Source organism: Myripristis murdjan, chromosome 9 (genome assembly GCF_902150065.1).
Source record: "Myripristis murdjan chromosome 9, fMyrMur1.1, whole genome shotgun sequence".
In the NCBI taxonomy this organism is placed as follows: domain Eukaryota; kingdom Metazoa; phylum Chordata; class Actinopteri; order Holocentriformes; family Holocentridae; genus Myripristis; species Myripristis murdjan.
This window is the reverse complement of record NC_043988.1, coordinates 2,393,282-2,418,454: the sequence shown is the minus strand read 5'-3', so window position 1 is coordinate 2,418,454 and position 25,173 is coordinate 2,393,282. Positions and strand designations below refer to the sequence as shown.

Below are 25,173 nucleotides of genomic sequence, written 5' to 3'. Positions count from 1 at the left end.
GCCTATGGATTTATGCCTATGGGAGGTCAGAAACGCTCCTGTAGGGGTAATGTGTAGGTGGTCCAATACTTTGTCCGTATAGTGTATATGAGGGTTGTCAAAGTTAACCTGATTATGCAGTGGTTCCCAAATCAGTCCTCAACCAGCCCCTGTCCTGCAGATTTATGTTTCAGCTCTACTCTTTCACACCTGATCCATTAAAGGGCTTCATGCTGATTGGTTGAAACAGCTCTACCTGAACAGCCCATGCTGCATTGGCCTTAATTGGGTCAGGTGTGCAAGAGTAGAGCTGGAATAAAAACCTGCAGGACAGGAGGACTTGAGGACCGGTTTTGGGAACCACTGCATTGATGCATGATTCGTTTGAGAATGTGAACATGTTATTAAAAAAAAAAATCAATGAAAATGTATGCAATGTTGAACAATCTTTTGACCCCTTGACAAGAAGCTTCCCGATGGATCTCTGGACAGAAATAAGGTTACATGGACAAACTGCAACATCGAAAAGTTGCTGTCATACAATGGTGACTTTAAAATATCAACCAAATGACAAACATATGTTTTGCTAACTTTGTAGTAAAAACTCTGCCCAGTAGTCACTGATTGACCATGGTGGAGCTCATAAGTAAGTGCACTCATTCTTTCTTTGTCAATAACCAAATAAGTACTTTTGTCTGTGATTGCCTAGACACAAGAGGTAGCTCATCTTATACAATGGTAGGGACTACTTTGTATATACCCTGAAAAGGTTAATTCTGCAAATTAAAGTGGGTAAAGGTGGGTGGGTATGGTGCAATAAGGCAGTAAACCTTTTATTTTAATGGAAACTCACAAGGTCAGAGTTGAAGAGCAATTGAATAGCCAATACCAAATTAAGTTTGTTGCTGACTGGTGAAAGGCTTTATGAATATGTGCAGGACTGTGATCTTTATTAAGGCTGGAGATAACAGCCTCAAGTGTGACAATATCACAAATGATCCACTGAGGCCACATACACAATGCAAGATGAAGTATCCAAGGGAAATGAACAGCAAGAAAAACCAAACTTTATCCTACATGAGCTTTATTTTCTTGGTAAGCAGATGACAAAACATTTAGAGTGAGGATAAAATAGTATTATTCTATAAATAAATAGACAATTAATTGATGAGATGCTAGTGATTACTCAAAGGGTACACCCTCCACTGAAGTCAACTGAACAATAAATTAGAAAAAAGGGAAAAAGCTACATTATTCTTTAAAAGCTCACCGAACCTCTGTAAAAAGAACATTTCTGCATAGATGTAGAATTCTTGTATTCAAAGTTTGTGTTCTAGGTCTGCAGGTTTATTTTAAGATACCCCCAACACGATACATTTGTGATATGTCTGCACCGATTCGTGTTACCCAACAAAACTATATATGGCTCAAAGAACAAATCTTACTTTAAAAAGTTTAAATCTATGATCAGGACACAGTGGGTTGAGGTAATAAAGCCTCTCACCTAATTCTTATAATTGTAATTTCTCTAAAAGCTGAGGACAGTGTGATTAGGATGACATGGAAGCACAAGTAAAAAGAGGAGAGATAAAAACAAAGCAGAAGCAGGCCCTTCCTGCTGACCACACTACCAGCCACTATAAACCATCTCAGTGCAGCAAAAAAATAAGACTACATTTGAAGGCTCTGAAGGGGCTGGTCCTCCTGTCCTTAATCTATCTGGCTGCTTTCAAACTGTCCTTGACCTCAAAATGGATCATCAAGTGAGTTCCATTCTTAAATTGAACACATGGCTTGTGAGGTTATGAATGTCTCATGATAAATAAACACAAAGCACAAAGCCGCAGACACACTGGCTGACAAATCTGTGTAGCAATGGCTAGACATCCGATGTGTTAGGCTACCCTGGGCTCTGTTCACAACGGCTTGTGTTGTTGGAGAACTCTTTGTCCAATATGTCTTACAGTACCTCAAACATTCAGCTGCTGAATGCTTTTGTTCCAGCAATCTTTATACTATCTTCACATACCAATGAGAGCTTGGGCTGACAGGATTAGGGTTAGCTCTGGAAATGCTTTTAGTATTTTTAACCAAAGCCTCCCAAATGTACTGTGCATTCACATGCTGAGCAACAAAATCGACAAGTCACACATCACCATAGGTTCATCTGTTCAAGAACTCTGAAGATTTGTGGATGGTCGTCATGCTTGACAGCCAAAGAATGTGGCATGGCCATCAGCTGACAAGAGTCTTTCAGGTTTTCCACACTTCCATGTTTCACTAATGATGTGATTACGTTTCATGAACAGCAGTTTGTCTGGCAACTGCAAACTTTACAAGAAAAGACATCGGAAATGTATTTATGAGTTTAGAGGCACATAAATGACACCTCTAGCTTGTAATTAGGCCTACTAGTTGGAAACAGGGAAACAATATTGGTGGCCAGCCAACCTCTGTTTTTTTCAGGATGCCCAATATTTCCAACCAAAGTACTGGAACACCAGTCAAGTCGTACGCAGGAGTTCAGATGCCAGAAATTTGAGCTTCCAGTATTGTGCTTGAAGGTGGGATATATTCCAGTTTCCCAGTTCTGTACATTTTTTCACTGACAGAGCACTGGGATAAGCATTTCTAAAATGACGTTTGGAGAACAGCTGCATCTGTTGCTGGGGTTGATGCTAACCTCTTAAGTGATTTAATTTGATTTTTTTTTATTTTATTTATTTATTTATTTTTTGATGCCACTTAATTAGCATTTGGCAGCGACCGATGCAAACTTATCGAAACTGCAACTTCATGTATGGTCACACCAAAGCAGCAAAACTCATCAAACGAGGTGCTCAGAGTGAATACACAGACAGCTACTAAGGTCTGGCAAACGTTGACCTTGATCAATGGATCAACCTCTTCCTCCTTCAGGTTCGACAGTGCCTCTTTGGTAAGGAAGACTTAACATATGCTCACACCATGGATGAAAAGCACAGTATGAGAGAGAGAAAGAGAGATGTGGAAGAGCTGACTCAAGGATTAAATTAGGTGATTACTGCGTAGAAACTGTTCCGCAGGCACATTCATGACCATCAAATTCCATGTCTCACAACAATCACTAACATCATCCACATTGTTGACCACTCATTAAAATAGCTACAGCATAATGACATATAAATGGTAACAATATCACACAAGTAGACAGCATCCAAGACATAATCTCTTTCTTACTTCAGCCCAACTCTTTTGTCCATTTTAAAAAGGAACAGTACACCCATTTTGAAAAATCTGATATTTCATTCCTCCCCAGCTGTTGTGTAGGACAGTAGTGGTGCTCTCTTCCTCTCATTGTTACTGAGTGCTGGATACTGGCTGGATGCTCCACATGCTAACTGTTAGCCTCCTGCCACTGAGGTGGACTTTCCCCCTAACTAACATTCTGAAAGATAACTGCCTTAATCCACTCAAACTGTGTAATAAACAAAGTTTGCGTTTGATGATGTATTGCAGCCCAACAATGAGAGAGTGTAACAATGAGAGGAAGATAGCACCACTACTGTCCTACATACTGTCCTAACAACAAGAGAAGTAAAAAGATCATTATGATCATGTTCTTTGTGGTTTATAAAATTTTTGCCTTACAACCTTGTATACAGCGATGTACAGATCAGTACTGGCTGGACATTATTATAAATACAGCTTGGGAGTATAGTGCTTCCTCTTGTTACACAGAATTACGGATATAACGGAAACATCTTAGTCTTAAAAATAATTATAACCAAAAAAAGTCAATTTTACCACTTTTAAAAAGATACCGGTTTTAATTTCCTATGTGATTATCAAGTGCACAGGTGTACAAGTGATTTAAAATTTATGACCCCAAAAAACAGACTTCCATTCATCCCTCATTAATATTGTCAAGCTGAGATAATGTGACAGGAACTATCATTTTGACCTGCTTCCACGTTAGCGCAGAGATGAACTGTGCAGACACATATGTTGGAACTTTTAAAACAGGAGTGCTACAAATTATTCCTAAACACAAAACCATTCTGTACACTCAACTCACATTGATTTTTTTTTTATGTTAAAAGTCTATTTTAGACAAGGTGTTGACAGAAAAGGCAGCTAGGCCTATTGTTTACTAGCTAGGTGCAAAATAGCAGAAAATACAAGTGTATTTCAAAAATAGTTGTTATATTGATGTTTACCATTGAATACCCCGTGAAACAATGACTATAGTCTCAAAACAGTCCAAAGTGCTGTTTAGTTTAGTTTACCTGTTGCCAACTACACACCTGTAACAGCTGAAAGAGTTCGAGTAACATCAGCATGTAGCACCAGTGGATGTAGGGGGAACTCGCTTCCCTTGCTCTTCATCTTTCTAAGTCAAATATCAGTACCACTGATCTGGTAAAACTGGATTTTCGGTAGTTTTGGGATTAGTGCTTCAGGTTGTGAGGATGTTAGACTCACAAGTTATCTATGCCTAGCTTACGAGCTAGCAAACACAACTTAGCTATTGACTAGCTTTTTTGGCTTTCTTTTGCAAGCTACTGTAACTTAGCAATTAGCTACATAGTTAGGACATATATGGACAATATTAAAGAGTAAAACCAGAAGGTAAAATCAAACATCTGCTGCAACTGAGGATCAACTGAGAAGAATAAGAGACAAAAGTACAAAGTGTTACCCTGTTCAGGATGGAAATCTTAAGAACCTCCAACCTCCCTCAGGGAAAAGCAGAAATATGGTTGTGCTTGAAAACTTGTCATTGCAAGAAGTGAGGGCTGAATTTGCTCACCTTCATTTGAGGTCAGGTGAATGTGGGCTACACAAACTACTGAGCAGCTGTCAAAAGCTCAATTTTGATTTTTATCTTTAACAAACATTAAAACGGTCTTTCATTATAAATCACACAGCCAAACAATATCACTCCATTTCATAATAACGTTGTTGAAATTTTAATTAAGCTTTTTTTTTTTTTTTTTTTGACTGAGTTAGATTCACACAAGCTGTGCTCTACTCTCACCCCTCACACATCTGTCCTGTAACAAGTGGCAGTTTCATTTAGTTCATTTGCTTAAATACATTACAAGAAATTGGAAGTGGGTGCAGTTGATTGCCAAACTGGTGAACAAAAGCAGCATTAAAGTTTGGACTTGGGATGTGTGAATATGTGTCCTTTATATTGTTGAGAGACCTGAGGCATTGTGATACCTGAAATAAGACACAATGTACTGACAGACACAGGCAAGCCAGTGCTCTTTGCGAGGTGTATGCAGATTTCCATTCTGAAGGGGTTATTGGCTCAGACAAAGCTCTGCCGGAGAATCCAGGAAGAACAGACTGGATGGCACCACAACTGCCTTGATCTAAGACCCCATCCTCTCAAGTCACTGTCAAGAGGACAGGGATTAACAATGTTGCACCAAGACCCTTATCAAAAGTCATCGCTGCATTTGACAAATAGTAGTTAAGGTTAGCACTGGGGGATGGGTAAGCTGATTCTATGTCTGTGTCTAAAGGCAACTTCAACGTTGAGAAAGGAAAGAGGATGGGATTAGTTGTCTCTCTTTCAAGGCTGCTGGCCAATGACAGTGTCTAACCATTTCTTGTATGCTCGGGCGAAGCGTCTCTGCTCTGGGCTGTTGCAGCTATCCAGTACACCAGATACAAAGCTGTGCTCAGAGGGCAGGGCCGGGGGGCACGGGGACAGGATGCCTCTCTTTAGACGCTTGGTATCACGGGGGTCTGGCAGGGACACCGCATCCACCTCCATAGCGTCAGTAGCATGTAGCTGTCCATTCACGCTATCCCCCCTGCCTTCGCAGCCTCGTTCGCTAGCCTTAGCCAGGCCTGGGTCAGTGCTGTTAAGGTTGACTGACTCCGTGCCCCCATTGCTGGTGCAGTGGTGGTGCTGGTGTTCCCTCCTCCAATGGTGCCACAAGTAGAAGACATGCCGCCTGAAAGAGGGTGGAACAGTACATCTAGTTTCTTATGCCATTTACTAAGGTTACTAAAGTGGTGGAGAAAGGTGTAAATTAACTGCATGTTCATTTACTCAACAAAAAAAAAAAACATTTATAAGGGGAATGAATGCAGACTGCAATGACATTTACATAAGGAATATAATTAATTAAGACAGTTATTTAGGGAAACTTTTGATGTGACAGATGTTGTGGTGGTAAATATAATAAAGTCAGGGTTTTGTCCTGCATAGGAGAATTTTTGACGATTGGCAAAGCCTCATCAGCCTGCAGCAAAGTGAAAAAATCTGAAGTAATAGCGCTTTTCATAGCCGCACTTCCAATGTCACACCAAACACAGGTGTGCTAGTGCTTGCAAAGGCCAGTTACGTTTCCACTGTCAGTTCCAGTCTTTGATTGTGCCTCAGTGCAGCTATGTCGGGGCCAGTTTCCATGTACTAATGGCCCTCCTAATACTCCAAGGCCAGACACGACTAACAGAGGTCGAAGGTGGAGTTACGTGTGATAAGTGGGGAGACGGGTGCTGCTGATAAGTACAGATTTGAGCACATCAGCTTGCTTTTGTAGCAGAAAAATAATGGAAAAAAGAAAAATGGAGCACAACCGGCAGTCTCAGTCAAATGAGGGTAGTAGGCTAGTTCTAGTCAAATGAGGACATTAGGGCTCTATTCACCCAACGCCAAATTGATGGTGTTGGAAAAAATGAGGACATTATGCGATATATTGTGAGAAAGCTGGCAGTGGTGGGGATCCAACACACAACAGGATAGGTCCACAAAACTGAAAGAAACTGAGGTCTCAGAACAAGCCTGTTAAAGCACACAACACACAAAGTGGTGTTTAAAGGAAAAAAAAAAGGAAAAAGGAAAAAGGAAAAAAAATCCTGTGTTTCATATTTCTGCAGTAGTTAGTTGGTGCCGGATGTGCAGACTTTAACCACTCGCTCCTTACTTCCCACTTGCGTGCATGGACGGAACGAGACTGCAGGGCCATCTGCATGGCAGTGGAAACATGAATGGTTTTTGGTCTTGCGGCTGGAGGCAGAGGGCCATTAACGCTGTCTGGCTCGAATATCGCCCTGGCTCACAATGGTACGACAGTGGAAAGGCTTATTGACTGTCGGATGTTCTGTCTTCCAAGTTGGAACTTTCCACCTCCATACTGAATGCATGTCATTGCAACTGACATGGACACCCGCGAGAATACAGCAAAACATTTATCTGTCCACTGACAGCAACTACCTTGCTAATGGGACTCCATGATGATAGCTAAAGTCAGCCGCTAACTTCACTTTGGCTAGCTACAGTTAGTCGCCTTCAAAGCTAGTAGAAAACATGCATGTCCAGTGAAGCTATAATGTCAGGTATTGTCACAGCACAATGTAGGCTTCAGAGCAGAAAGACCAGTGCAGAACATTTTATATAAAGGTTATGAGATTGAGACGCCCACACAAAACATGTACAGTTATGGCCAAAAGTTTTGACACTGACACAAAGTTTGGTTATCACAAAGTTTGCTGCTTCAGTTTTTATGGTGGCAATTTGCATTGACTCTAGATTGTTATGAAGAGTGATTAGATGAATTGCAATTAACTGCAAAGTCCTTCCTTGCCAGGAAAATGAACTTAATCATAAAACCCCTGGTTCCACTGCATTTTGGCCCTTCCACAAAATGACCTACTAACATCATTTCAGATCTCATTAGCTCAGGAGAAAGTGTTAACAAGGACAAGTCAGCTGATATCACTTTGTCATGCTGGTTGAATTAGAAGAGCAGACTGGCTGCTTTAAAAAAAAAAAAAGGGGGGGGGGTGAATTGTAGAAGTGTTGAATAAGAAGGGTCAAGACTGTAAATACTGTGTGTATTTGATGTATTTGTCAATAAAAGCCATTGAAAATTATGAAATGCTTATAATTGTACTTCAGTATACCATAGAAACATGTGACACAAAGATCTAAAAACACTGAAGCAGCAAACTTTGTGAAAACCAAAATTTGTGTCAGTCTCAAAACTTCTGGCCACAACTGTATAGTATACAATTCGTTTTCTCTGTCAGACTGTTTTAAGGCCCCTGATACAGACCCAATGACTAGTTTTAGTTTTAGTCCTCATTTGCTTTCTGACACACAGACAATATAGTTTCATATGGAAAACTAGAAAGTGATCACTATACAACTGGGTATAGCATAGTAAGGTTTTGAAGCAACTTTTAACTGCGTTGTACTGTCCTATGCTTCTACTTATTCTTTTTACTAGTGTTGCTGCAAATGCTGTCGTGAACACTGAACACAGGACACATTTCTCTGTAGCCAGACAAGCCAAAAAGACTATCTTCTCAAATCCTAGCCTGTGTGGCCTCACCTGTGACACCACAGTGTCTCATGGCCCGGGAAGGACTGGATCAGGTCAGTGCACAGCTCCATTTCATCATGGAAGAGTTGGAGCACCACGGTGAAGCCAGGCTGCCTTTCCTCCTCACAAACTCCCTCTGCTCCTGACATCTCCCCATTGGCCTGGAGGTGGCCTTGATGGTGGGGATTGTTGCTGGGTCGATGCTGGGGCGAACTGGTGCTGATTGTGGTGGAAGCCGGAGCCTGGGAGAGCTCAGTGATCAGCTCCTTGAGCAAGAACTGGCGGTAATGGAAGCCACTGTGGTCAGACACATGCATGGACACCCATAGGCGCATAGAGGACAACTCATCGTGGAAAACCTGTGAAGGAAGGGAAAGATAATTGAAAGAAGAAAGATTAACGGGAAGGCTGGAGATGAGCAAATGAGCAAAGGAGATCTGTCAATCTAGTAAAGGCAATACAACAAGGTTTTAGGAGACTGTTCCACTGATAAATTAGGCTGTTAGGTGATGAGAACACAGACACTAAGGTCATCCATGTAGCTTCAGTGCTCCAACACTTTAAGATACACCAAATTTCAGCTAGTCACATTTTTACCAGGTTTTAATTTTAAGATTATTTTTTGCAATTGTTTTTTTTTTTTTTTTTTTTTTTTTTTAGCCTTTTTTTTTGTTTGTTTTTTGTTTTTGTTTGTTTGTTTGTTTGTTTTTTGCTCATTTGTAAAATCACATTCTTCACATTTTTGGAAGAAATCCAGTGAATTTGTTGAAATCAAGTGCAATTGTTTCTAAGTTATTTGTCTCCACGACAAATGAATTTAACTGCCCCTGCAGGCTATTTCATTTAACCCACCCGTGTCTGGTGGACAAACAAAAATCCCATGGCCACTGCAACTATTTATCTCGATGTGGTGGCTGTAGCATGCTAATTTTCCATCCTTGGCTATACAGGTATTTTGCACAAGGTATTGAAACAAGCACTTTATGAAAATACTAGTTTCTTCGACACAATGGCAAAAGTTGCTCTTCCTACCTTGACGTTGCCTTTCGCCATGTGCTGCAGCACCCAGATGCGGTGGGACCAGGCATTGTAGTTGCTTGGGTAGCGGCAGGCAGCATCAGAGCACACTTTCATTTCTTGGTGTAGCGTCCTGGCCAGGTGATCACTAAGCTGCTGGCTCCTCTCTGCATCACCCTGGCCTGCTTCTCCCTGCTGCTTCCTGCTACGTCCCAAGGCAGAGCATTGCCGCAGGATCTGCTGGAGCACCCAACGTCTAGAGACAGACATCATCTTTCATGGATTTCCATTCAGCATCTATCAGAGCTCTGTACTGTGACAACTGGTGGCTATTTAGTCATGTGCTGACAGAGTCAGCCCGCTACTTATTTCGGTGGACTCTGAATTCACAAAGGGCTCAACTCAGAATTTCCTCAATCAAATCAGATTCAGCAATGCAATACGACGATTCGTTTTTGGTTTTTTTTAATAGGCTTTCTAGCAAGCAGACAATGCATTGGCACAAGTTTCAATGTTGGAAAACCACATTAATAATAATAATAATAATCAAAGCTAATATAATCACTAAAGATTAAATGAAAGAGTGACAGTAAACATTTGCGCATTTAAAATCAAAGCAGGCTGCATAAAGATTTTAGCCAATTCTGATAGCCAATTCAAATAGGCTAGAATAAAAGGTGTCATCCCAGGAGCAAGGAGCGGAGTTTTATGGTGGTTTTTCCAATTGGGGCATTTCTGTAGTAACACTGTTTCTAGCAAGTATTTATATGGCTTGGCTCTGCCCTCATTGCCCCACATGAGTAAAAATAAACGACAGCTCAAGGTAGTAAACCGTAACATAGACGGGGAAAATAATGCTCCTGAATAAGCTATAATTTCTGTCATCCACAACTGAATACACCCACACATTCGTACATACAAGCAAGCATGCACACCAAACCATATACCAGATGAAATTACAACCTACCTCTTGTGTGGTCACTTAGCAAGCCAAACAGCTTAGAGCTGCCTGAAGCTCTACCTGGCTTTTCGGGCATGTGTGTTTCTGTGCGTTTTTGCTTTGATATTCATTGTATAATCTGGAAGGGATATTAGTGTGTGGAGAAAAATGTAGTGTATCATGGTTAAATCCTACCGGTGTATCCATGTTTCAGGGCTCTTGGGGAATTTGGTGAGGGCCAACTTGCCCAGGTAGAGGTCTTTCTCTGGGTTAAGAACCCCACACTGCAGCAGCTCCTTCCTGCAACACCAAGCAGTCATGCCCTCCAATACACCGCCTTAACAGCATCAATGATGCAGTACTGCTAATGATGGTGTGCATATTCACTTACCACTTGTGTCCTGAACAAAGTACAGACAGGTAAAGGTACAGATGAAGCCAGCTTATACAAATACAAATGTCTATTTCAGAGATACCACAACATTTCAGGCAGGGTATTTTCCACTAAATGCACATATATTTTAAGTGCAGAAAAAAGACTAAGATGAGGAGGTAGGCCTGGTTAACCAGAAAAATTTTATGTTCTCTGTTGTCTGACAAGGTTTTTGTAGTCAAGACACTGAATGTTAGCCCATTTGCCATTCAGGAGGGCCAGGAGGTTGAGGTGACAGATTCGATTTGAGATTGCAGGCATTTGAACCAGGATATGTATTAAAGTGGCTGTCACAACACAGCTTAGGTCATATCAGCTCGAAAGGAAGGGCACCTTTCTCAAGCAAGCAGATGAGCACAGGCATACCCCAACACATTCTCACCCTAAATCATAAAGCCATTTCCCTGCCAAAGCTATTTGACCCAGCTTTGCAAAGAACTGCTTTCAATGGTGTCACAATCTGTGCACGAATAATACCCCAACAAAAAAATGGTAGCACTTCATGTTGATATGACTTAACATTTGCAAACAATTACATATGTACAACTTCAAACTACAGCAATTAAAATATATCATTTTGTTTTATTTTTTATTTAATCTTTATTTAACCCAGTAAATCTCACTGAGATAAAAATAAAAAAATAAAAAAATCAAACTGGTATTCTATGTAAATGACTATCATTGTTGTACGTCTTTAATTAAAATTTTAGTTGTCATGTATTTTTCTTTTCAAGTGAAATCTTCTTCCAAGGGAGAGAAACAATATATTTATCTCAAATATTTGTTAAGATAGAGTTCTAAGCTTGATATGGCGATAAGCTGCACCCATCTCAGTTTTTCCCTCAATTTGTGTCTCCGGGTCTTAAACTTTTGTACGGTATCAAGGGCATAGGCAATTAACACCTGATTAAAAGAAAATACCGAACCTATCTTATAATTTTAAGGCACTCTAATTTATGAAAATGTTCTTGTGTTGTCCAGGCTGGCTGGTGTTAATGGTTTGTGTTTGTACCTGACATTCCAAGCGGTGGTGAAGTCAGGATTGAGCAGCAGCAGAGTGCAGGTGATATCCACTAGAGCTGCAGGGACACAGAAACACATTCTGCAAACTTTCATGATTTGCAACGTTGCTTACTATTTGCTTTCAAATATCTTAAAATCCAAAGGCAAAATCAATCCTTGGATATTCGCACACAGTTAGATATCTGTGATGTTCAGTGCTTTCTGGTCATTTACTTATTTTGAGATGACTCTTTGCAATTTAATTTTTCAGTGTACCCACTTTTCCTGAGCCTGTCCTGTTAGATTCCTTATCTGTGTATGTGTCTGAGAAAAAAAAAAAAAGTATGGAGCAATCAAGAGGTCATCTACACTGTACAGAGTTTTGACTTGATTCATTGTCTTGAAAAGCTGAATGTGAGTTGACTCTGGAAACTGTGAGTCAAGCACAGCCCTACCGGTGACACTTGCTAGGGGTTGGTGTCCAGTAAGCACAGCCCTGACGGTTTGAATCAGTAGCAATGTTAGTTATCACCACTAGGAGGCTCCACTATATTAATCTGACAAGGTCAGTCAGTCAGGTAGTGAAATTCCAGTTTCTAGGTCTTTCCCCCTAAGTGGGGGGTATGGTAAAAACCTGAGGTAACTATGGCTACAGTGAGGAATGCCACAATTGAAAATGTAATCGACAACAAAGTTTTGAGCCTTTTTTTTTTGGTCCATAGTTCAGATTTTCTCAAATAAACTATTATGCTGATGAGGATTTTGTTCAAAAAGACAAGAACAAGTGGCGGCCACGAATCAAACTATTTCACCAGGAGGAGAGTTGTTGCAATGGATAGAGGACTGGAGAGGCTAATAACTGGTGCTGGATGTGCTGAAGTTACATAAGCTTGCCCACAGAGGATAAGAGTATATGCTTCAATGAGTGCAACTATCCTTTTTGCTTGAACACTGATATGTATTATCTGATCTTCATGTCTGTAACTGTAAGCACTTTGGTGTTCAGTAGGCTAAGTCTCCTATAACCTCAAGCTACTGTTATTTTCCAAATAGATGAGCAAGTGTATGGTTACCTTCCCGCTCCAGCCAGTGTTTGCGCTGTCGGTAGAGCAGCAGCTTGTTGTGGACGTAGGGTAGCAGGAACTTGACACACCAGCTCTCTACGCCCAACTTGTTCTCCACCAGTACGATGGGGCTGCGGTTGTAACGGGCCTCTGGACAAGGGATCAACCCAATCTCATCACTGAGGGGTGACAAAGTGAGAATTAGGGCTGCTACTAAGGCTGTCAGAATAAACTGAATGCATCACTGGTCTCTCATGCCTTGACTCCACTGACTCTTTTTACACCTGCCTGGTTTAATCCAACTGAAAGATCTGACAAGTTGGGCCACCCACAACAATATGCTGAAAACACTTAAATTTCTTCAACAGGCATGCACACAACATTTGTATTATTTCCCCAGTCATGTTGGTTGTTTTGGTTCCAGCACAGGAACATGTGACAGTCATGTGGCGCTTTTCCACTAGTACCTACTTGGCTCGACTCTACTCGGTTTGTAAGCTTTTCCATTACGTGGTAGTACCTGGTAGCAGGTACTATTTTAGGACCTACTCAGCCGGGGTTCCAAGCGAGCTGAGTCGAGCCGAAATGTGATGTAAATGTTGTGCAGGCCACTGATTGGACAGGGAGTGACGACACATAAAAGCGACTCCTTCATGAAAACCAAACCCGGCATTTAAAAAAAAAAAAAAAAAAACGGCAACAGCAACCGTGCACATTGATCATCACTGAAGTTGGCAAAGTTGGAAAATGGCAAGTAAACCAGTACGGTGGTCAAATGAAGAGGTGGAGACTTTTCTGTGCTTGGTGGCGACCCAAAGAATCCAGAGGGAGCTGGACGGTGCGCCGCCTTGCTATGACGACTCCACCCATGGTGAGGTGCTACTCAATTGTAATGGAAAACCACCGAAACCGTGTCGAAGCGAGTAGAGTCGAGCCGAGCCGAGCCGAGTAGGTGCTAGTGGAAAAGCACCAATACACTGTATATCATATGTAAGGAAACCCTCCATTTTCTGTATGTTAATAAAGTGAGAAGGAAAACACATTTTCTGCCATTCCACTTTACAATCTGACCCTGACCAATGAGCAGGCTGACAACTCCCACATTGCTTTTGATGATACATTTTGGTTTGTTTGAATTTTTCTGATTTGACACATGTGCCTTATATTAAACAGATAAGATTCAGCAACACCAAGTTAAATGTTTCTAAACACTCATCAATGGAAAAGCCCTCTGAGTCAACTACTGGGAAAAACACTGTTGTTTTAGACTGCGCTGTACAGGCCGAGTCCACACTAAGCCAGGTAAATCCGAAATGCTGTTTTGGCCTTCCATCCACACTACACCACACTAGTGTTTTCAATCTGTTATCCAAAATACCACTGTCCAAAATTAGATACCCCAAAACACACCAAGTCCCCTATTTTGTGTGTGCATGCCAGAGCAATTTCTGCTTTGACAATCTTATCAGTGTCAGAGAGCTCTATTTTCCCCCATCCACATAAAGCACAATTCCTTCATTTTCACAGATTTTCACATTATGAGATGCTTTAGAAAAAGTGCAAGACCCCCACATAATGGTTAATACAGTCACTAAACAGTCAAATAACACATTAAGTAGAAAGGAACAAAACCCCAAACCCAAATTTCTGTCAAGCTTGACCTCTACTGGTGAAACATAGGGTGCGTGGTCTTTGGTGGCAAGTGATGCCATTACAGAGTAAGTAAAGCTACTGGAGATGTGCAGCACTGCAAAACACTGTTACAGTTTTTTTTGTTTTTTGTTTTTTTAAATAAACTGAGTTTTACTCACTCCAATCAGGCCTATGCCCCAGCCCCCAGTTTTTCTTTTTTTTTAAAATTAAATATCATCCTTTAAGATGCACCGACTGCCACTGCGATCCACAGTGTGGATGTTTCACTATTTTAGCAGGAATAATAATTTTTGCTTAATAAATTTAATTTTCACTGAAAACCCAATTGATTATGTGATTACTGTAGCAAAGATACATTTTCTCTTAAATCTGGAAAATAAAATTTGTAGACCAGGGCATCTCTGTAGCACCATGATACTTAATTTACAACTGTGTTTCGTCACACATGTTGCCTTTATCAACAAATTTCAAGTGCAATTTGAATCTTACACTTGGCCACTATGAGATTTTGTTTTTAGTCCTACCTGAAATTGTATTGCAAGAGATCCTTTTAGTATAATGTACATTGTGAACAGTGAACTCGGTGATTATAAAAAAAAGCTGCTAAGTTATAAAAGATATGTTTGCTGATAGGCACTGAATTGACATGAAAGCAAAACTGGACTTTGGCAGAGTGCTGGGTTGTAGAGTTATCTGAACATTATTTGAGTCCACCTGGTGGTGAAATCTCCTCATTAGTTGCTCTGTGTTCCCCTGGGAGGCTAATCCACAATACTGGATTTCTATCTCTCTTTTCAATTCCATAGCAACGCAAATGCCAAAATAAAATTAAACAACAAATTGGATGTATATGTATATGTATGTGGGTGTGTATATTCACACACACACACACACACACACACACACACACACACACACTTTGCTTACCATTGTTTATGCACTAAAAGTGTACCTAACGTACACTAAACACTCTAAAGTTCAATTTTGCTTTAACCTATAAAAATTCTGCTACACATTAACAACTCAAAATTTGTTCATTTATCCATTTGTGTGGATTAAGGGGGCTATTTTCAAGAATGTTACCTGAGGGGAAGGAAGCTAACAGCATTTGAAGTGTCCAGCCAGTATCCAACAATCAGTAACAATGACAAGAAGATAGCACCACTACTGTCCTATAGAACAGCAAAGGGGGAAATGAAATAATATCACATATAAAAATGGATGAACTATCCCTTTAAGGCCACTAGACTGATAACAGCCCTGCCTTACAATATCAACATGCTTTCTTGTAAGCCTAGCAAAACGTCTACAGAGACAATTAACACTAATACTGGATGCCCTGGTTTTGACAGTCCACAGCAAACACAGTCAAGTCAGGGTTTTATGGGAAACACTAACAAGTGTTGCACTGTCAGGATCTCCACGAAGTCTGTCATTTATAACTGCAATGATCAGAGTGCAGGACAGTTGCAGGACAAGAAGTCAGTTTAAGGGGAGTCAGGCAGTTGCCGATGCCAATTAATGTTAGGAGTGTCAAAATAAAAAAGAAATAAATAAGAACTGAACAACTTGTCTGACAGTGGGTCAGTTAAACAAGTGGACTCTCTCATCCTGTCAGATCAGTTCAGATTTGTGCTGCAGCCTCAGCAGATTCTTTGGAACAGCTCAGTTGGCTGCCTGAGGTAGGACTACTACCACCCAGCACACCTTTCTTAGTATGATCTGAGAGCAGGACCTGTTGTTCTCAATGGTGGCTCTAGGAACCTCCTCGGGTCCTTGATGGTTTTCAAGGGGGGCCCCAGAAAATGTGAAGTCTAATTGTATTAAAACACTGAACAGGGAACATTTGTAAAAACAAAAATAATAATAATAACAATAATAATAAATATGCTTTAAAATGATACTTGTCATTTTTAAGAACTCCTAAAATACCTTCCTTGTAAAACATGTTTGCTTGACCCAGCTGAAGGCACATTACATATGCCTGTGTGAGGCCATGATCAGGTACCACCACCACCACCTCAATCTGAGCCAGGAAAAACCCTGTTAGTTGTTGTCTGGGTCTTGGGAGGACCTGTGGCCACACTTGGGAGACATCACTGCGCTCATTAAATGACTATCCAGGGCTACAGACCTGACTACCCAATATCCATGGCTCCTGCAGTATAAGGCAAGTGAGATTTAAGAATTTTTGATGATAACCTTTTTTAATGCCATTTGGAATAAAATGTAAGACTTTTTACAATAACCAAAATTGAAGAAAAAAAAAATCACAATTACTAGGGTAGAGAAGAACTAGGAAATACTGGGAACTGGTCTGCTGGGGGGCTGACTGACTTGGGAGTTTTGTATGTGAGATTCCACATTGCATCGTGCCGAAAAACTTCAAAAAACTTTGAAAAACTTCTTGCACAAAAAACATCATGCCTTGTATACATTTGCTTGGTATCGGTTTCAGTCATGCAGCTTGAACAGCCTATTTTCACTGAATTTGTACTTCCCCATGTGATCCAGGGTACAGTGACGGCTAGGTAGCTAGAGTGGACCTGCTGCCCTGAGCATCACCAGCCCTCTCTGTTTAGCTGGCTTGCTCACTGGTTAGCACAACATCATTACAAACTGAATCAATGCGCTGAATCAGCCGGGAAGTCACTGAGGAGGCTTCCCGGAAATCTTTAGCCACAGAGGGCCCAAGGCAGCAAGACAAGAGCCAAGGGCAGAGCATTAACTTGGTGTGTCAGATGGTTTAGATGGCATGTGTGGCTTGTGTAATCAGATACACATTTGGTCAAAATGCTTCCCAAGGCTCATGGCCAGAAGATATGAGAAATTGGATTTAAATCCAGCCCCAGTGCATTTAGGATGTATCTGAAGGGCCTTGCCTGCACACATCAGGCAACAATAAATGAACCACAATCCTCATGACAATAAACGTAACAGTGGGGCAAGTGTTCATTTCTCAGATTATTTGCTGTGCAGATCAGATGACAATTTGTCAGCTGTTGAGGACGAGGACAAAAAGGAGAGAAGGGGCTGGGACTGATGAATCTCCTGATGTACCTATGAAATTTGCAACCTCACTGCCCCGCTTGGTGCTGCTATTTTCCATTTTTATTTTGGCCTGCTACTGCTGACACTGAATGAAGATGTGCTGACAGAGATGAGCACCTGCGCAATGACAAAAAAAGGGAAAAAAATCTCACAGTGGCTTGTCTGTGTATACTTTTACTCAGGATTTTGATTGTGTCGCATATTAGTCCCATTGCTGTCTTGATGTGGGCGTGATATACTTTGTGTATTGATGCCCTTTTAAAAAAGGACCATACCAGTCGTTTTGAAAGTTTGGCCCTTTTTTACATTTTACATTCCAAGAAACCATTTTGCAAATGATGCAGGGGTGCTAAAAATTACACCACATATGGCCTATGTGTACATTATACATATAAATTTCGTAGATATTACACTATTACCAAAATCACTGAAATGATCCATTAATCTTGATGGGACTAACTTGGTTAAATAAAGGTCACATAAAAAAAAAGACAGGGATCAGATAAGTATAGAATCTAGAACCACAAATTAAAGTTGCCAAAAATTATTAAAATCCAATTTTTTATGTGCACATTGCTCAAAAAAAAAAACAAAAAAACATGTCTCATCTGCTTTACACTGGCACCAGAAATCTGATCTGGGCCAGTCCAACTTGTAATGTCAACTCAAGTATAAAGCCTTATAAACCAGGTCTTTAATTGTTTGTATTCTTAATATTTATTTTTACCCTTGTGTTTATTTTATTTGTCTTTGTTTTATTTACTTTTTAATTGTTTTTTTTTTCCTTTTATGGCTTTTACTACTGTAATTTTTAGTCTGACATAATTTTTATTATTGTCTTTTGTTTTATAATCTTGCTATGTGAAGAACTTTGTGCTGCATGTTTGCACGAGAGGTGCTCTATAAAGAAAGTTCAATTGAGTCAATAGGTATTTATATTATCCTTCAAAGCACTGCAAGTTCAGCACAATAACTATTTGCATTTTCTTGATATGGCAACAGAGAAAACAAAATCATCTTGTTGATAAATTCTGAACATATTTACGTTGAAAATTAATGTGAATCCAAACCAGTAGCTGAGCATCTCATGTCAACTGAATGCATCATGCTATCGCTGTGCTAACCAAATTAGCCAAACGTGACTGTGCTCTCCACAGCACATTTGAGAGTAGGGGTGACTAGTGAGCAAAGGAATACAATATAATTCAAATTAACAGATTATTCATCAAGTCAATAAGCCATGGAGGTGTAACAGTAGATGAGCTGGACTTGTTTTGACAGCCGCCAGTCTCTCTGACCACCAGACATACCCTGACAACACTTTGGGCTATTTCATTTTCTTATGGAACTACGGCCTGTTACCGTGGGAGGCACTCCTGGAGCATCAGTCACACTGTGTTTAGCACAACCAGTCTGTACCTTGCTGGTATTCAAGCAAGAGGGAAACTAGCCAAAGCTAAACACTCAACTTTCGGAAAGACCCTGTCATTCCAGGTAATAGTCTAAGCCCTCAGTTGGAGTGAGCGTCCATCATGGTCCTGAGACGCGGTTCGCTGCAGCCAACAGAAGCTACTTCATTCCATCTTTTATCTGCGGACATTTCATCGTACTTACATGTTTGGGTTTCTCTTGAAGGCATTAGTTATGTCTTTCACAACTCTCTGGACTAACACGTCCACCTCCTCCCCCGACTCCGCCATTTTTGGAGCGCCCGATGACGTCATCAACTTTATCCGGGTAATGAACAACAGTGTACCCGGTGCGCGTGTGTCAGCTCGTTTTACCATGGCAACAAGGAAGCAGCTAACGCTCTCATAGCGTACTTCTTGGGATTTATTTATTTTTTTTATTTTTTTTTAACATAAAAAGCATTCTTGAAAATGAAACCGAATTTCTACATATTTCGCAAGGAGCAATGTCACGACTTCTCACTGATATCACAGACTGTATGACTACAGTCTATGACTGAAATTAATGAAGAATACTGGGAAACTGTATACTTTAACTGACGAATTTAAACTTGCAGTGAACCCCTGGGAATCCTATTATTATTATTATTATTATTATTATTATTTTATTTCATTTCGTCTTTTGGTTTATACCTTACTGTCATATGTTACTTGTCTGCTGTCTGAAAAAGACATGTTTTATCAATGTACCATTCCATTATTGTTTGTGAAGATGTGTTCAAACGGTTTTAATAAAGGTTTGGAAGGGAAAGAAACAATCCCAATTTTTAGACAGAAGAGTGTAATTATATAATTAATTTGATTATTAATTTGACTAAATATTATATCGATGAAATGATTGGCTTAAAAATACATTTTTAAAGATTCCGATTTTAAAACATATTTGACTACTATTGAAAATTTAACTAAGAAATCACAAATTGGCCAAAACTATTACATTTCTCAGACATTACTTAGACACCTCAGAATTACTCCAATCTTTCTTTTCTTTCTTTCTTTCTGTCTTTCTTTCTTTCTTTCTTTCGCTTGTTCATTTGTTCATTCTTTTGTTCATTCGTTCTTTTGTTCTTTCTTTCTTTCTTTCTTTCTTTCTTTCTTTCTTTCTTTCTTCTTTTCCCATATATTTTATTATTTGCAGTTCATTGTAATTTATTTTTAAATTATTTTTATACTTAGGTATAATTACATAATCTTTTCCAATTAAACATGTATGTAACATGTATACTTCATGTACTTCACATGAAATTTAAATAAATGGGGTGGGGGTGGGGGGGTTAACCCTAGATTTGCAAAACTCGCACATGCGCACTTGATTCAGCATGGTGGCGCTTTGACGCCAAACGCACTCGCGAGATTGCGGTTCGACTCCAAATTAGATTTGTAAATGTAGGGTTCCCCTGCAGCTGGAGCGCTTCTCTGGAATGAAACTTGGCTCCACTTGCACTTCAGCTCCAGCTGTTTTATACCAGTACATACAAGGACAACATGTGGCATGAGCTTGAATGTAACAACTTCAAGGTAAAAAAAGACTTGCGCATTATTCGTATTTTCACCGCTGCTATGTAAAAACAAAACAATAAAGACATTGACAGGCCATCGGTAACTGCAATGATGGGACGACTGGGGCGCACAGGTACAGGCTGATGTTGCCAGTCAGCCAAATCATCTCATATTTGTTTAGTGGCGTGTAGTGAGTATTTATTTTTGTTCATCAAAATCGTTAAAAATGCATACAGTGACAGACTGTAAAAGAAAATAGAAAAGGTTTGTGAGTGTGCTTGTTTAAGCTTAAAGTTCAAAGAGTTATTGACATTTGACTTTGCGCAGTTGATGAGTTTCTAGAAATTGCATTTCCTGATTCAAAATGAGCTTCAGTAAGAATTTCTTGCTTAGCAGTTTTCAAACTTCCTGAAAACTGCTAAGATCTGATTTAAAAATATATAGCCTATATATATATATATGAATGACATCAACCCCCCCCCCCCCCCCCGCCCCCCGCCCACACACACACACACACACACACACACACACACACACACACACACACACACACACACACACCACAATTTCTGAATATTTTAAAGTTGATACAGTGCCGACAGATAATATTATAATAAGTATGCTGCTGAGGCAAGCACACCAATAAAATAGAATGTTCTGATTTTATTTTTTAAAAAGGAAACCAATATATCGACCCAGTACCTATTTTTAGTAGAATGAACAGTGTAGGCCCAGTAACAGATAGCATTCTATTTACCTCTGTTTAGACTGTATTGGGACAGTCTGATCAAAAGTCTAACAATGATATTTCTGGCCCAATCTCTAAATGAATTGTGAGTGGAAATTTTCAGCAGTGCAGAAACTGAGGTAGTAAGTACTGTAATGATTGTACTGTGTCCTTGGAGTGCGGAGGAGTGCAGTCGCACCGCTCTTTGCTCTCTGCTTTGCTCTCTGCTTTTCTCTCCTTTACTTACTTTACTTAAGCTTTTAATCATTTTTAATCATTTTCTATCACCACATAACTTTCTGTGGGGCTTTTATTTATTTTTACCATTTTTACCGCCATTGAAGAGTGATTTTTGCCACTTTACTCGGTCACAGTCAGACTGCCTGTAGCAACTTAGCTTGGTTTGCTAAGCAGATGGCTACATCCAGCCCTCCAGATGAAAACCAACTCGTTAGGAAAGACAGGATTATTGCCAACCTCAGAGAAGACATCCGAAAGCTCTCAGCGGAACTCAAGTCCCAATCTGAGCTGCTGACAAACACCCTGAACGTGGCTCATGAACAGTCTCTACAGATCTCATCGTTAAAAGCTGCTCTTCAGGACACACTGGCCTGGGATCCTGCCTCTTCTCTTCCGGAGCCCAGCAGCTCAACGCCCCGTCGTAAGCTGCAATGGTCGGAGGTGGTGGTAAGGGGCAAAAAAAGGACTTCACTCGGTCTCTCATCCCACCTCAGCCTCTCCAACAGATTTGAGCCTCTGTCATCACGGCTCGAAGCGCCGGACTCCGACGAGCTCAAGGATGATGCAGCCCATCCCACGTCTCCCCAGTCCGGGAGTCTTCCTCTGCCTGCAGCCCCCCTCCCGGCTGACAGCCGGCAGGCCCCCCGTGTGGACGGCTCTGTGTCCCCCCCCGCACACACCACGGAAACAGAGCAGCGACGAAGGAAAAAGAGTCCCTCAACTCATAAAGGTGAGACTATGAGACTGAACAATAACAAAGTTAGTGGATCAAAAGCCAGTGCCAGGCCGAGAGCCAGAGAGCAATCCGCTAAAAACAAAGCTAAGAAGATAGACACTATTCTGCTTGGGGATTCTATAACGAGGCAGGTGGAAATGGCCAGGACTGAAAATCTAACTGTGAATAACACATCAGTCAGAGAAGTGGCAGCTATGCTACCTGACATCATGTCTACACGGCCACATATTAAGAAGATTGTTATTCATGCTGGCTCATTTGACATCCTCAAGAATAAATCTGGGTCTGAGACCCTAAAGAAAGACTTTTTGTTTTTATTGGAAACACTTAAAAAACTTCACTCAGGAGTGTCTTTCATCTCTGGACCTATCCCAACACTCGGCAGAGGTTGCGAGTCCTTCAGCAGACTCCTTGGCTTAAGCACATGGCTGTCATCAGCCTGTCTCGAGCAACAGGTTGGATTTATTGACAATTTTAATATTTTTTGGAACATAAAAAGCCGCTTCATGCCAGACGGGATTCAACCAAACAACCTTGGCTCCAGACATCTTGGGTCCAACATACGCCACACCATCGAGTCGTCTTATCAGAACATATATGCACTGATAAGCAGGAAGGTCAGCACACAGGGAGCAGCCAGAGAGACAGTTACTGCTCCCACAACAACAACCGCCTCCCATAATGATGACGTCACGGCCTGCGACTCTGTCCTCCACATTACAAGAAGCCTGCAGAGATTGTCTTTGTCCCAGCCAGAATGTCAAGAAAAGAAGAGATAGGACAGTCACCATGCCGCTTTCCCCCTTATGCCGGCAATTTCACACAGCCGGCGGCATGGCAAAAATAAAAACACTTGCAGGAAATCAAGGACGGCCAACCCATCAAATCTGATATGTATCTCATGTCAGTCACAGTCTGTCTCTAAACATAGGCCAGATAACATTTCACAATTAGCACTTCTAAATATCAGGTCTCTGGCTGGTAAATCCTTCATAGTCAATGATTTCATTAACAAGCACAAACTTGATTTTATGTTTCTAACTGAAACGTGGCTAGGTCAGGAAAATAGTGCCGCAGTTTTGATTGAGACAGCCCCTCCAAATTTTAGTTTCTTTAGTGAAGCGAGAATACACAAGAGAGGAGGCGGAGTTGCCACTCTGTTCAAGGACAGCTTCCAGTGTAGGCAAATGTTTTATGGTCAGTTTGACTCCTTTGAATATGTTGCCACTCAGTTAAAATCCCCCTGTCGAGCAATTTTAGTGACCATCTACAGACCGCCCAAATATAATGCAAGGTTTTCTGATGAGTTTGCAAAATTGCTGTCTATTGTGTGCATGGATTTTGACTGTGTTCTTTTAGTGGGAGATTTTAACATTCATGTTGATAACCTTACAGATGGGTGTGCTAAGGAACTGTTAAATATCCTGGATAACTTTGGGCTTTCTCAGCATGTCACAGAATCAACACATAACAGAGGGCACATATTAGATCTAATTATTTCCAAAGGTCTTAATATCTATGAGATTGTGGTGAACGATGTCGCTTTATCTGACCATTACTGTGTTTCGTTCAAAATGACCACCTCTGCTAATAATATGAAAAGTGAAGCAGAGGTGATCAGAAAGCGTTACATAAATGATAACACCTGTGCATTATTCACCCAGGGTTTTACACCATCACCAACCCTGCCCTCAGCTCTAGTCGATGACCTTGTAAACAGTTTTAGCTCCAACATTATGACTGTTATTGATTCCATCGCCCCAATTAAGACCAAAGTTCTGTCAGGAAGAAAAAAGGCACCCTGGAGAAACGCCACACTGGTTAAGGAACACAAAAGATTATGTCGACAAGCTGAACGCAGGTGGCGAAAAAACAAACTCCAGGTACATTACGACATTTATAAAGAGAGTCTTCGCAACTATAACCAGGAACTGAAGAATGCAAGGCAATCATATTTCTCAGAGATTATCAATAGAAACAGTAATAATGCCCGCACACTTTTTTCTGTTGTGGACAGACTGACCAACCCCACAGCATCACTCCCTCCTGAACTTCTGTCCAACAAGTCATGTAATGACTTTGCAGCCTTCTTCACAAACAAAATATTGCAGATAAGACAGGCAGTGTGCAGTTCCAGCTCAGGAATGATAACACTTGTGCCTTCCTGTCCTCCGGTTAATCTAGGACATTTTAGCCTCCTTGATTACACAACTCTAACAGAAACGGTTTCAAAATTAAAGCCCACAACATGCTGCCTTGATATTCTGCCTTCAAACTTTTTTAAAACCATTTTTAACTGCATAGCTCCGGATGTACTGCAGATAATAAATACTTCTCTTAAAGCAGGCCAGTTTCCCCAGGCCTTGAAAACTGCAGTAATAAAACCTCTTCTAAAAAAATCAAATCTGGATGCCACAACAATTAGTAACTATAGGCCAATATCAAATCTGCCATTTTTGGGGAAAATCATTGAAAGGGTTGTCTTCCAGCAAATCCATACTTTTATGATGCAAAACAATCTTTTTAACAGATTTCAATCTGGATTTCGGCCACACCACAGCACTGAGACTGTACTTATCAAAGTCTTAAATGATATTCATCAGAATACTGATGCATGCAAATCCTCTGTCCTGGTATTACTAGATCTCAGTGCTGCATTTGATACAGTTGATCATAATATTCTACTTAGCAGATTGGAAAAGTGGGTGGGACTCACCGGCACTGTGCTACAATGGTTCAAATCTTACTTACAAGATAGGGACTTTTTTGTGTCAGTTGGTAACCATAAATCTGAGCGAACCACAATCACATGTGGGGTTCCTCAAGGGTCCATTCTTGGACCACTTCTATTCAACATCTATATGCTACCCCTAGCCCAGATTATGGAACATCACAACATCTCCTATCATACATATGCCGATGACACACAACTCTATATCTCAGTGTCATCACATGACTACAGTCCCTTACTCTCATTGAGTAACTGTATTCATCAAATCAATGACTGGATGTGCCAGAATTTTCTCCAGCTA

General features: G+C 40.6%; 1 protein-coding gene across 1 annotated transcript; it reads right to left on the bottom strand.

Annotated features, from left to right (window-relative positions):
• Positions 1–4,845: 4,845 nt before the first annotated feature.
• On the bottom strand, positions 4,846–19,201 carry ptar1 (protein prenyltransferase alpha subunit repeat containing 1). The gene is made up of 7 exons (XM_030059919.1): positions 19,084–19,201; positions 12,775–12,944; positions 11,712–11,778; positions 10,462–10,566; positions 9,342–9,582; positions 8,319–8,668; positions 4,846–5,933 (listed from the first exon to the last, which is right to left on the bottom strand). Exons 1-7 carry the CDS (start codon positions 19,191–19,193, stop codon positions 5,546–5,548), a joined length of 1,431 nt encoding a protein of 476 aa, XP_029915779.1. The 5' UTR covers positions 19,194–19,201; the 3' UTR covers positions 4,846–5,545.
• Positions 19,202–25,173: the final 5,972 nt, after the last annotated feature.